The following is a 13627-nucleotide window of genomic DNA, read 5'->3' on the forward strand; positions in this document are numbered from 1 at the left end:
AGGCAGTTGTATAAATTGTTTGTAGTATAATTTATGGGTTTTAATATCAATTTAAATTTTTGCGTCACTTTCAGCCTAACCTTTCAATCAGGTTTGCGCCTTAACTGCTTGCGAATTATAAGCAAAGTTTGCAGAAACATAACTTTGCTTTAAGTCTTCTGTTTGTTTTGGCAATTACAATAGGTTCCTCTGGTAATTATTACGTAAACAGCTTTCGTTATGTGAAAAGCTTCCTATATTATATATCATTTTGACAGCTTTGCTATTCGTACTCCAGTCTGCTTCCTCTTGCCTAATTAGCACGTTTTACAATCAATTTGTTTGCATTTAGCTCGGCATTTCCTTTTAATTTGGCTCATCAATTTCCCAATAGCTGCTCAGCATAATTACAATCCTTTCATGCGCGTAATTCGAGTTTCAGCTTCGCCAGAGAGCTAAGTACATAATTCTTGTTAATTTTGTGTGAAGTTCAGAGCCATTAAATGCTCTATTATGAGCCTCTGGAACCGCAAAAACTCTTAACTAGCTGGGCCAAGCACGCGTGTTTCTGTATCCCGACCACGGGCAGTGGGCCTTTTAGCCTTGGTAGACATGTGGAAAAGTTACCCAACTTTGTTGTGCCAACTGCCGCAAAGTTTGCCCAGCTGCGCTGTCCCGGCTGACTGTTCCGAATTCTAGCCAGAGAGAGAGAGAGAGAGAGAGAGAGAGAGATAGAGCAGAGTAATCCGACCTCTCGCTCGTAATTCAATTCAAATGCTAAACAAATTTAATGAGCACAATATTGAAGCAATGCGAAATTCGAAATAATTTAATAATGTTTGTGGTCAAAGTTGGTTACTATTCACTTTTATTACAGCTGGCATATAATGTTTAATTAAAACGAGATAAATCCATGCTCTAATTAATGCTAAAGTCCTATAATGAGTGTAAGCTAACAAATGTATGCTAAACAAATAACCGGTGGCAAATGGCGCTTAATAGAGATGGATTATTACTGTTCAATAAGAAAATCAGACCCGTTAGTATTTGTTGTATGAGTGCAACCCAGATTTAGAATTTTGTATTTAAGTTATATTAAATTAATTAAATATTCTAACACTAATCCTACTATATCAGATGGCTTGTGGTGAGGGCAACCTACAAGAGTATCTTGAATTCGGCATGCCTAAGATAGAATTTCTGTTGGCATATAATTAATCTTGTTTTTCTCTCCTTTTCTCTCTCTTGCAGTTATGGCCAGCATGCAACGCTCTAAATGACAACACGATCCCAAAAAGTTCGAACTCGCTTTGTGATAAACCCAAGTTGAATAAAGTACGCGCCAAGTAGTTAATATATTTATGCCATATACTTATATATATATATATTTAATTATTAACCATACGTAACTCTTTTTAGTTTATTGAAATTCAGTTAGTGAGACTTTGAGACAGAACAAAAACAACATTATAAAAGACAAGTTGACACTGCAAGAACTGTAACTGTAATAGAACTTCCCAATCCTCGAGAAAAAGACACGCAACCTAAATCGATAGTTAACACATTTAGTTAGAGCTTATTAACTTGATAACCTTGATTAGTTAGGGATTGGCCCGAGCGCTCTGAATAATAATTCATAGAGAGCTGCCACCATGTCACATGGGTACATTGAGGAATGTACGTAATATATCCCGCCGATGAGCTCATCCTAATGACATATGGTCTCCTTGCACCACGTGTGAAACCGCGACCCACACTCGACTGCCTGCGCGAGCCGCTCATACCCCTCGAGTATCCAGCGAGAGCCGCAACCAGCTCCAACGTCAAAGGCAACGCCAACGTCAACTTGATAAGCGCCGCCGCCGCCGCCACCAGCTATCCCAACGACTCGTACAGCACAGCACAGTGGTCGCCGTCGTCGAGCTTAGCCACAGGTGTCACCAGAGCACAGCCCATCCCGTCACGCATTCCCACTACGTTAGCGGCGCCCACGCCGTCCAATTCACCACAGGAGCAGCCGCAGTCGCCACTCTTCGAGGCCGGCGGCAATAACTTTTTTAGCTTTGAGCCGCCTTTGACGGCTGCCCAGGTACCGCAGTCGCAGAGCCTGCCACCCACGCCCACACGACGCACATCGCGCGCCTCCTTGACGCACTCCAACCACAACTCCGGCGGTAGCAAGCGGTCCAGTGTACGCAGCAATCGCTCGCAGGCGCCGCTTTCGCCCAGGCTGCTGCCACATCAGCGTCCATTGAGCACGTCCATGTATAATAATGATGCCAACATGCAAGGCGGCGGCAACTCAGCATCTGGACGCGCACCATTCCAGCGCAGCGGCAGCGCGTTCGATGAGGAGGGACGCCTGATCGATTATGGAGCAGCCGCGTCTAGTGCTCTCGTCACGGCACGTTCGCGCAGTCCCAGCGTTTTTTTGGAGCCACCCTCGCCAGATCCCACACATGCACACTTCGGGCCCGGCTGGGGGCGACCCATGTCACCAATGGATCTGCCGCCGGAATGTTCAGCCAGCAGCAGTGTGCCCAGCAAATCGCCCACCGCCAGCAAATCCCGTTTGCGGCCCAAGCTGCACATACCGCTGGGCCGACTTGGCCGTTCCACCTCGTCCGATACGCGTGAGCGCGAGAGTAATCGACTGCGCGAGGATGTGCATGTGCATGTCGAGAATCCGGTCTTCAGCAGCGAGAACCTGCGCCAAAACAACTTCGATGCATTTTTTGAGGCACGCGAGCCGGTCATCAAGCTGCAGCCGCGCACGCCCCACTCGGCGACAGCGGACGGACGCGGCCACTCGCCGCCGCTGGAGAACTATGCGGGCGTCTATGGCACGCCGCGGACGCGAACTACAGCCGGGGGCACAGGCGGCGGCGGTCTGTTTGCGCGTTTGTCGCGCGAGGAACGGGAGCGTGCGCTCAGTGCGCGCTCCCGCAGCGCGGAGCATTGGGATGAGGCGGGCGGCGCTGCTCCGGCGCCAGGTGGTGCTGCTCCGGCCAGCGCTGGTGGCGGTGCGGCGCACTCCAAAGGTGACAGGTGCCCCCAAAAAAACTACTCTTTCACAAGCTAATCAAATTGTTTACAGTTCTTTTTGCCGCTGCCGCTGCCGCTGCTGCTGCTGCGCAAGCTGCCAAAAACAAAAAAAACTCGTAGAAATTGTTGCGTATTGATTGATTGATTGAATGAATGATTGATTGACAACTGCATAACCAGCCAAAGCGCTGCAACTTTCGCTCTGCAGTTGTTAAACATGATTTTTTACGGCGCTTGCCATAACCTTGCAGGGATTAAGTTCGTTAAATTCGCAACTTTGTCAGAGATAAATAGCAGGACTAAAGCAAATGTTAAGCATTTGCTAGAGGTTTAGTAAATTTTATGGGCTGGAGACTTAAGCTGTTTTCTAAGGCCAAGTTAAATAGCCAACATTGTTTATTCGTCTAATCATAATAAGGTTTCTTTGAAATCCAACTCTTTTCGTATATTTATTTCTGCAGTCCTCGACAGACGACTTAGTTAATTGAAAAGTAAAGTTGCTGGTTCAAATCCTTTGCTAGTGTCTTATTAAAATTTAAAATTGAATTTATTAGAATCTGGTATAGAATTTATTCAAGAATGGTCTCAGCAATTTTAAAGATTATTTTAGGAGAGTCTCCTATATCTAGTTGCCAATACCTAAGTGAGTCTAAAGCATTTTAAATCTTCATTATCAATTCAAAAAAGAGCTGTCAAATGTGCGACTGAGCCTGAAGCCATGCTCAAATAATTCCTGCAAGGATATGCAAGCGTTTTGCATGCCAAAGTTACGTTTTTTTCTTCTCACGCCGTTGCATAGTTACCTTTATAAAGAGTTAAAACATAACTAAAAGAAACAGAGAACAAGTCGAGTGCTTTAGTCGCTTGACTTTAACTGTAATGCAGGCTGACTGCCTGCCGTCTTATCCTAATTCTTATCACACATGCAATGATGTCCGTCCGCGCGTTCTCTGCATGCTAAGTGGATTATGTGCATGCTTGCATATGCTCCCACACAAACACACACACACACAAACTAACACCACACACACACACATGCTTACTGGCAGGATTTAACCTTGCATAGCGTGCCCGTCGGCAAGGCAAAACAGGGTTTTGGAGCGCGCGTTTTTCCACTTCGAAATGGGCACACGCACATAATTCCTTGGCAAATGCTGTGCAGTGCTTTCAAAGGGCAAACAATCAGGCAGGAGGCATGCTGCATATCCTCGCTGAACGCCTTCGCAATGCAGCGAGCGCACAAAGCTAAGCAGGGCGTGAAGTGTAATCAACAACGGTTGGTGCGCATCCTGGCGCCAGGAGGCGGCACGTCAGCCACGCCTTAAGATGCCGCAAAACCCACTAGGAATTCATTTTAAAGCTTAGAGCGCGGCAAATTTGATGACCAGCCGGAGCAGCAGCAGAAACTAAATCAACAGCGTGCGGTTGCATAGACGTGATCGTTTTGTGGAGCCACGGGATGCTGTCTGGCCACGCCCTGTTTATGCCGCCCCCAAATTGCAGTCGAAATGTCTCATCATGTCCACAGCGGGGCACAGTGTGGCTTCAGTGTGTAATTCGATGCTGCTAAATAATTTCTATAGCACACTTTTGCGGGCAACAAAGAAAGCACACATACGCCACGTGCGCCCGCACAGTTGGACAGCTTTGCCATTTACGTGTGAGTGTGTGGTCATGTTTGTGTGTGTGTGTGAGTGAGTATGTGTGTCTGTGGTCAGACAATTGGGCAGCTAAGCAGCTAGAGCTCTCCAAGCAGTCAAACAAATGCGCCCAAAAGCCTTTTAGCTGGAAATAAAAAGAACGAAGAAAAATAGAAGCGTTTACGCTTCATTTATCGATTGAATTTGAAAGGAGCCGCAATTGGATAGCCTCGACAATATCTTGTAAGCGCCCGTTTCTAGCCCGACTCTGTTCTCCCAGGCTCTGTTCGGTTCTGTTTTGTTGACTTTTGTAATGGGCGCCCAAGCACTTGAAATTTCCGTTTGCCTAACTGAACATACACGGGGAATGCCAGCCAAACCAGGGCCAAGCAAACCAAAGCCCACCTCCGACTCATTATTTATGCATAAATATGAGCGGCAGCGATTTGTTTGATTGCGCGCGACCCCCCACCCCTCGACACCTTCAGGCCCCCTCGTGGACAGCTTGTCTGGCACGTCAGTTGAATACATGGCCGTATTTAACACTGAGGTAACAAAAAAATAAAAAAAAAGGCAAACGAAAAGAATTTGTGAGATGCCCGGAATTATTAGAGGTGGGCGCAGGACTGGGCGGGGCACCGAAACCGAACGTTTACCCCAGACGGGCAACTGTTTCATTTGAGTTATTTACTTATTTTTTCGACAGCTTTTTCGTATGCCGATTCGATTTCGGTTGAGATTCGATTAAATTGATATGAAATTAATTTTGTTTGCATACATTTTCGGTTTGGTTTGTTTGCATTTTGCGTTTTGCGTTTATTTTAATTGTTGATTTACATTTTGTTTAATTTCAATTTAATTCATTTACATTTTTCGTTTGCTTGTTTTGAATTAATTATAAAGTTGATTTTGTTTTGTTTTGTAATAAATGTTTAATAAATGTGTTTTATATTCATGCGCAGATTCTTTGGCAAAATCTTCAAGTGGTCCAAAAAATCGTAAGTTTTTCGGGTGGAGGGGACCACGCGGTGGTTCCCTTAGCCCCCAGGGCAGCATGGCGTCCTATCAGGGTGTGCTCAAGGATTACAGTCACAGCAGCTTGAACGAGGCTTTCAAATCCCAAAACAATGTCAACTTTAAGTTAATTAAAACAGGTGAGTGTCGCATAAACTACATAAATCTATTGACATCAGCATAAGTTGCGGATAAAGCGAGCAGTTGAGTTTATCGGGAAATTTGTGTTGTCGATTTTCGTGCTCGAGTAAACAATTTATATAATGTGGGGGAGTGGGCGTGTGATTGGGAGTGTCTGCTTGTATGTGGGCGGGTATTGTGTTTTATTTGATAAGTTTCTCGATTGTTTTGGCTGCTTTTTTTTGTCTCTTTTATATGGCCTCGCTTTATGGCTTATTGATTTGAATCGCAGCGCTTCTTTGTTTTGCCGCATGCTCAGATACCTTGAGATTGTTCGCCATAAATCTATTCAATTGATGTGGACACGTTTCCAAGTCCGCACTCTACATAAATAACGCAACTGAACATCTGGCTGCCATGGCGATATGTCAGCTTTACAGCTTAAGTCCCCCAACTATTTGGACCTTCTTCTTTGAAAGTTTCTATATTTTTATTTCAACTTTAGCACACATGCTGCATTCTGACCCTTCGGGCATGTTGTCAATTTTTAATACCCTGTGATTAAGCAAATGGGTGCCATAATTCACAGAAAGCAACAGAAAGAAGAAATATAATACACTTCCTTGCATTCACAGCTCCCTTTTTTCTTGGAAATAAAATGCAGTGCAAAAAAGAAAAATTAATGAAATATTTTTGTTGTCTGTCGCATTCCCATGAATAACCATATTTACGCGATTCTTACGCTTTATTCTCTTACGCAGAACAAAATAATAAAAGAAAAAAAAAACGACGAAAACAATTGCAAACAGCGGGCAGCAACAGCAAATAAATTGTAAAAATATATGACGTTTATTTTTAAAAATTTATTCGAGACTTAGGCAACTTTTTTGCCATAACAGAAACTTAAGCTGTGTGGTACGAAAGTTGATTACAAACAAAGTTTTCTATAAGCAGATCAAAACACAAATCCATAAATAATAAGTGCTGCACATGAAAAACAAAACTCAAAACTTTAATTGAAATGAAAATTCACAGAGCGTAAATGCAGTAAAGAAGAGATATATACAAATTTTGTGGACAATTTGTAATGAACTTATACTTCAGATCGAGACAAGTGTTTACAAGAGATGACTATTTAGCGGGTTTCTAGCTAAATGACAATATTTCCAATAAACGTCAGCCGGAAACAAGCATTTTTAACTGCTTTAGCTTTTTTATATGCTCAAAAAGCTTATTTAGCTGTTATTAACATTGCATTTAGCTGCTTTTTTAAAATGACAGCTGGTAACACTGTCTATTACTTACGGTCTATTGCACGGCTCATGATATTATCGAGCGTAATGATATCGACACATATGAACAATTGAGTTTGTTCAGAGAAAAGTAGAAATTGATGTTAAGATATTTAGTTTATAACTTACAGGGTATCTCGCAGTCAGGCGCTATAGATTTGTTTACACTTGCTTGCGTTATTTGTCGCATCTGCCAGGACGCACAACATTTCAAAGCACGAGCATAACTTTGACTTGTGTCACTAAAAGTTACACACAGCCTGCCAAAAGCAACAAACACAAACTGAGCAGAAATTGCATTTGGGCCACCCGTTTGTAATTTCAACTCTCCCAGCGAGTTGGGGGAAAACTTTTTAATAACATTTCTTTGTACAGGGCAAAGGCCAATACATGATTTGCCTTTGGCCAAAGAATCAGTGGAGCAGCTGCAGCTGCAGCTGCAGGTATCGATATCCAGAAGTTGATTGCTGCCATTTCCGGGAAATACTCGATTTCGTTGCTAGAAATTTCCTTTGCCGACGTCAGTCAAATAGGCTTAAAAATTGCTCAGGTTTTGATCAAATGCAGCTGCTATAATGCGGCTACTTGTTGCCGCATGTCAATAAAAAAAATGTTTATGGCACATTAACCGGGCCGGTGTAACGGCGGGTCGGCTAAAAGTTAAAAGCCAGCCCCCGGCTACATATATAAACATATATTTAAATAGTCGTAAATGTGATGGATTACAGCGATGACAGACAGTTTTCTCATATGACGCAGCTATTCATGCTTTTACGAGCAGCCTTTTTCGCATTAAGTATACGCAGCGTACGGCATGCGAAGGGCAGCGCGCACATTGTGTTGATGAAATACCTGGACTACTAAAAATCAGTTAAATCCTTGGCTTATTGCAGCTTAAACATTCAGCTGGCACTCAAAATATGTGAGCATTTTCTCCCGAAGCTGGGCAAAAGCCTTGAGCAGAGCTTCTGGTAGTCGACACTAATGCACTTTGCTGCTACAATCGAAACATTTTGTTGCTGCACTTTTGCTAAATGCTAAAATTTCTTTTTGATGCTCTTTATACAAAGATTTGAATTTAACTCGGCTCAGCTTAAATCTTATCGGATGATGCTGCATGGTCGCAAAATGTTGCATTTTACCAATTCCATTATAATAATTGTCTGAAAAAACGGATTAACAACTGAGTTCTAACTTTCGTTTATTTGTGAGGGAACATTTTATAGAATTTCTAACGAAATTTAAGGCAAAAACGAACAGCCCAACCCACATTATGTATGCGCATAGTGACTTCGGGCTAGTCCTGGCCGGTGTGTAATGGGTTTGTGGGCTGGTTTACGCAAAAACGAAAAAAAAGAAGACTCCTAAATAAAATACACAATTTTACTCTGGCTTTGATTCAATGCAAATTGAGTGCTGCTTCGAATTTGCAAACGTTTTTAAGGTTAGCTCGCTTGTCAGCTCGTTTCCTGTGCCCCTCACTTCAAGCGAATACTATCGATGTAAATTAAATTGAATTATTTATTTTACGATATTTGCATGGTTCGTTTTTGTGCAGGCAATACACTGATAAATGCATAAATTATAAAATATGGCATTATTGACTATCTAATTGGCGATCTGGCAGCCTTCAAATTCAAATATCGATACAGGCGGTATTTAAATACCACAAATTATGTACGCAAGTTATCGATTTATCGATAGTCACTGCAAGAACATGTTGTAGCGTGCACGGATCGTGCGTGGGCAGCGAAACAAACTTTTCATATTGTTGGTTTACATTTGTGCATGTGCCTGTAATACAGTTATTTATATATACATATATTTGATTTAATTGCAGTATCCGATTTCAACGAATCACTCTCCCAATTGTATGAGGAACATGCAACTGCCCTTCAAACTTTAGTGTCCAATTATCGCAAAAAGAATGCCGAGCTGCGCAAGGAAAGGTACGCGCTGCAACTGGATATCCCATTTTCAATGGACCACTTAACGATTTACAATTTTTTGTTGTTCGCTGCTTATGTTCACAGACCCGGTTGCCATCTGGCCATTTTTCAGGCATGGGAAACATTCCTGCAGGAAGCGGAAACCGACTCGCAGGCCTGCAACGATGTGGCCAGTGTGCTCTCCCGCCAGGTGAGACAATTTTCAGCCCATCTGTGTGCGTGTGCGTGTGTGTGTGTTTGCCTCGCGTTGACAGTTAAATGGATAAGTTGTGTTGACCTCGTTAAACATTACACTCGTACAGAGCTAACCGCAGCAGCAAAAATAGATTGTGCGTTAATTGAATAATGGCCATCCTTAAATCAATCGCCATTAAACACACACCCACACACACGCACACACACAGTCAGACACTGACTAATTATGCTTAATGTGCGCTGAGTGCATGTGTGTGTGTGTGTTTGAGTGTGCCCTGGGAATTCGCGTGTGTAATTCAAGCGGCGCATAATGTAATTCTTTTTAATTTGAACGCCTATCAACATTTTAATCAAAGGCTATGTTGTGTATCACAGTTAGCAGTTGCCCCTAATATATAGACAAAAGACTTAATAAGTCGACATCCGAAGTACTCAAGCTAACCATGCTAGTCCGTCTTCCTTTCCGTTTAGCTATATAGTAATATAGTAATAGTATATCTTGAAAGAGTTAGGCTCTCAAGCCTAGGTATGCTTAAACGCAGCAACAACAACTGCTTAATTATGTTCATAACAATATCTGACTGCTTTTTGCCAAATGAGCTCAATAAGCGCTTGAATTATGTCCGCTTTTTGTTTTGTTTTTTATTCATACCTCAAGGGATATCTGCGAGTCGCGCTTTATTTGTTTTTATTATGTTTCTTGTTATATTTTTTATGTGCTGTATTTTGTTTGTTTTCATTTGCATTTTGCATGATGATTTGCATAAACAAAAAAAGAAAAAAAAAACTCCATGCGTCGAAACATATGGAAAGACTTCATGATATGCGGCTTAAAGAAGGCGCCAAGCGCTTGTAGGTGGAAAGTTAATTAACGTAAATAAAAATATGCATTTATTTCATGCTGGTTTCTTTTCATTTTGTATGTTCGCAGGTGTCACGGCCAATGCTGGATAAATCCTTTCATCGCAAAGTTCAAAGTCGCAAAATCTTTACACACAGGGAGTCTTTTGAGACTATAATCGCAAAGACTGAAGAGAAGCTGTCAAAGGTGCGTTATAAACATGCAGCAGCAACAGCAACAGCAACAGCAACAACAACTTGCAACATAATTAAGTGGCATGTCAAGCGCTTGTTATTAATGAGCTGCACTTAATGTTGCCTGGCAGTTGGCTTATTAAGCGGCTCAGCGTGTGGCTACAGTCGTGCATGAAAGAACAGAAAAGGACTTTAAGCCGCACGTACACGACACAGTCATATATATATATATATATATGCATTACGCATACGCAATGCTGTCGCATGCCCCTTGATAATTGTACATTTCTTTATTGTTTTCCGTTGGTTTTCATTTGGTTTTGCTGTGTATTGCAGTGTCGCCTGGACTACAAGCAATGCCACATGGCACATCGCCAGAATCCCAGCCAGCACTCGCTCACCGAATATATTGATGCGCACAATGCGTACGTGCAGCAGTTGCATGCCACCAATGGCATGCTGGAGGCCTATCACGGCGACACATTGCCACAATTGATGCAGGAACTGGAGGAGATACACAACGACCTATGCAACATTGTTTCCGATTCGCTGCTGCAGGGCGCCGATGTAATTGCCAGCAAGGTGAGTCGCATTATCTCGATTTATGGCTACGTGCAGCAATTTGTTGCCACTGCAGTGCATATTGCAATGGCAATGGTTGTGTGCAGCAGGTGGTTGTTGCAAAAACCTCACACATTTTCCATGACTGGAATCTGAGTTACAATTAGCACTCGTCCTCAAATACAATTTCATCATCACCATTATAATAATTGCTCATAATTGCGAGGTGCGCAAATTGCGCAGGTAATTTATATAATGTTCGGTGCGTGCGCGCGCGGACATCAAACACTTGCGCCAGCAAATGCTCATGACTATTAAATGCTGTTTGTTTTTATTTCCATATATATACACACATAGGCCGCGGAGCAGGCGAAGCGCTACGGCTGCCTGGCCAGCCAGTGTAGCGCCGTGTCACCGCAACAGGATCTGGTGAATTTTGTGCGTTTGCTGGCGCAGCCATCGCAGGCACAGAAGGTGCCCAAACGCGTCTTCGCCCCACCACAAGCACAGCAGCCGGGCGAGCTGGTCGAGGAGACGGGTGACTATAAAGTAAGCACACACATACACACACACACACACACACACACAAATTATACATTATCGTTATACACTGACACACGACTCTTACACAGGAGATGACACCCATTTTGCGCAACGAGCTCGTCTTTGACCGGCACTCGACGCTGTCGCAGCGCTCCGCACTGGAGTCGCTTAAGCGTGAGGCAATTGAATTGGAATTGCAAATACGTCAGCTGCAGGTGTGTGCTACAAGTCTACGCCACATACATATGTTTCTTCAGTTTATTTATATGTGTATAAATTTTTATGTGTGTGTGTGTGCAGGACTCCATTGATGCACTGAATCGCACACAAACACGCGGCATTGAGGGTCAACTGTACAACAAGGTTAACGAGCTGCAGGAGGATTTGTCCATGAAGAAATTTGATTTGCGCGCCAAGCAAATACACCTCGCTGCCATACGTGCACAGGTGAGTTTTATGTATGGTGAATAAACTGAAATTAGCCGATACACAAACCCAAGCGTAAAGCTTGGCAAATGTGTTGAACTTGCAGTGCAGCTTTTTGTGGCAGCTTTTTGGTCTTAGCACCTGTTGATGCGGAAGAGCTTTTACAGCTGTTAAATATTTATTACAACTGTCAAATCCTTATTGGTTTTTTAAAAGATTTTGTTTCTGGAGTGTGCCTTAGTTTCTCTCAACAGCTAACAGTGCTGAATACAAGTGCGTGCATACTTTAAAGTACACATGCACTCGGTATGTAGGTCAAACAGCTGTGTTAGTTTTGACATTCAGTTTAGTTGGAACCCCGGTTCACTGCGCATGTGCCCAAAATATGTTCAAATTCCCTAAATGCTGCACGGAGCATAACTCCGGAAGTGTTCGTCCTTCGTTTAGTTCTGCGGTAGAGGAGCTAGCGTTTAGTCAGTGTGTGTGACGACGGCCTGTGACGAGCACCACAAAACTTAAATACGAACTAAACGACAATAAACGATGTCAACCGCACGTGCTTGACTTGTTTTGGTCTACAACTACAAGATATACCCAGTGTGTGTATGTGTGTGTGTGAGCATTTTTTTGGGTGCCACTGTTCATGTTAACCCTAAGCTAAGGCAGGCGGGCGAATTGTTTGTATGTTTGTTGTTGCTGGCAGAAGCGCAAGGCGTACAACTTGAGGTCCATTCAAAAACAGCTGTTCGATTCGGCAAACCCCACGAGAGAGCGAGAGAGTGGGAGTAGTAAGAGAGTGAGAGCGCGCCTTCGTAGAACATGTGCATGCGCAGCGTTGCCAGATCGTTGTCGTTGTCGTCGCGCTGCCTCTGCTGCTGCTGCTGCCTCGTATGCTGTTTATAAAAGCAACGTGCAAGCCTCGCAGCAAGTCAGTCACGTGCCTGCATCTGAACGTTGCTGATAACGCGCGTCGCGCCACACGCTTGTTGTTGCTGCCACTAGCTGCTGAGTGATCCGCATCCGCATCCGTACGACAAATCGAAAGCGTCGCGTCTGAGAATTGGCCTTTGATTGGCTGGCCAAAAAAATACAACTCGGGCACACGTCTGCGAATTACCCATGAGAAATGCGCTGGCATTTGTTTTAGTCTAAGGCGTTGTCCCAACAACAACAACAACCAAAATAATAACAACAACAAACCTTGTTATCCTCAGACCACAGACAATATACATTTTAGAGCGCAGGACAGGCAGGCTTTTGTGTTCACTTCCCTTGAGGCGTTTACTCAAAATCTAACTCAAAACTAAAAGAAAACAAAAACTCTATATAAATCTTGACTTGACCGTAAGTAAAGCATAACAAATGTCGTTGATCAACAACAACAAAAACGATAACAAAAATTAAATAACTACGCGTAGGCAGCATATTGTAAAATAAGAATTTCTAAGCTTTCTTTAAGAAACTAAATTTAACAAATAACACGCATACGCACCGTGCGCCAAAACGTATTTGCTGCGTCTATGCAAATCAAAATGCAATATGAAATGAATTTAAGAATTTAATTAATTTATACAATCATAATAATTTACTGTGTAGCACACTCTGTCAGTTTTCTTCGATACGTTTTGCTTGCTTTTCAGTAATTTCGTAATTAGTGCATACTAAAAATAGTTAACACAAGTCGAGACGAGAATAAGCAAACACCCACACACACACACACACACACACACACACAAGCTTGTACAAAATTCTTAGCAGCAAATAGCAATAGCAATAGCTATATAGAAATACATTTATCTCGAACACACTTTCACCCAGCCCACCTACT

General features: G+C 43.0%; 1 protein-coding gene across 1 annotated transcript in view; it reads left to right on the forward strand.

The window, feature by feature from the left end:
• Window positions 1-13627, forward strand: part of LOC115760491 — an 82404-nt gene that overhangs the window by 5650 nt on the left and 63127 nt on the right. The window contains 9 exon segments of the mRNA XM_030701842.1: window positions 1231-3020; window positions 5627-5818; window positions 8931-9039; window positions 9124-9229; window positions 10166-10282; window positions 10606-10851; window positions 11188-11379; window positions 11463-11588; window positions 11674-11820. Coding sequence (XP_030557702.1) covers window positions 1655-3020; window positions 5627-5818; window positions 8931-9039; window positions 9124-9229; window positions 10166-10282; window positions 10606-10851; window positions 11188-11379; window positions 11463-11588; window positions 11674-11820 — 2601 coding nt within the window. The 5' untranslated portion in view covers window positions 1231-1654.

Source organism: Drosophila novamexicana, unplaced genomic scaffold, assembly GCF_003285875.2.
Source record: "Drosophila novamexicana strain 15010-1031.04,08,12 unplaced genomic scaffold, DnovRS2.1 tig00000462-arrow-pilon, whole genome shotgun sequence".
Classification (NCBI taxonomy): domain Eukaryota; kingdom Metazoa; phylum Arthropoda; class Insecta; order Diptera; family Drosophilidae; genus Drosophila; species Drosophila novamexicana.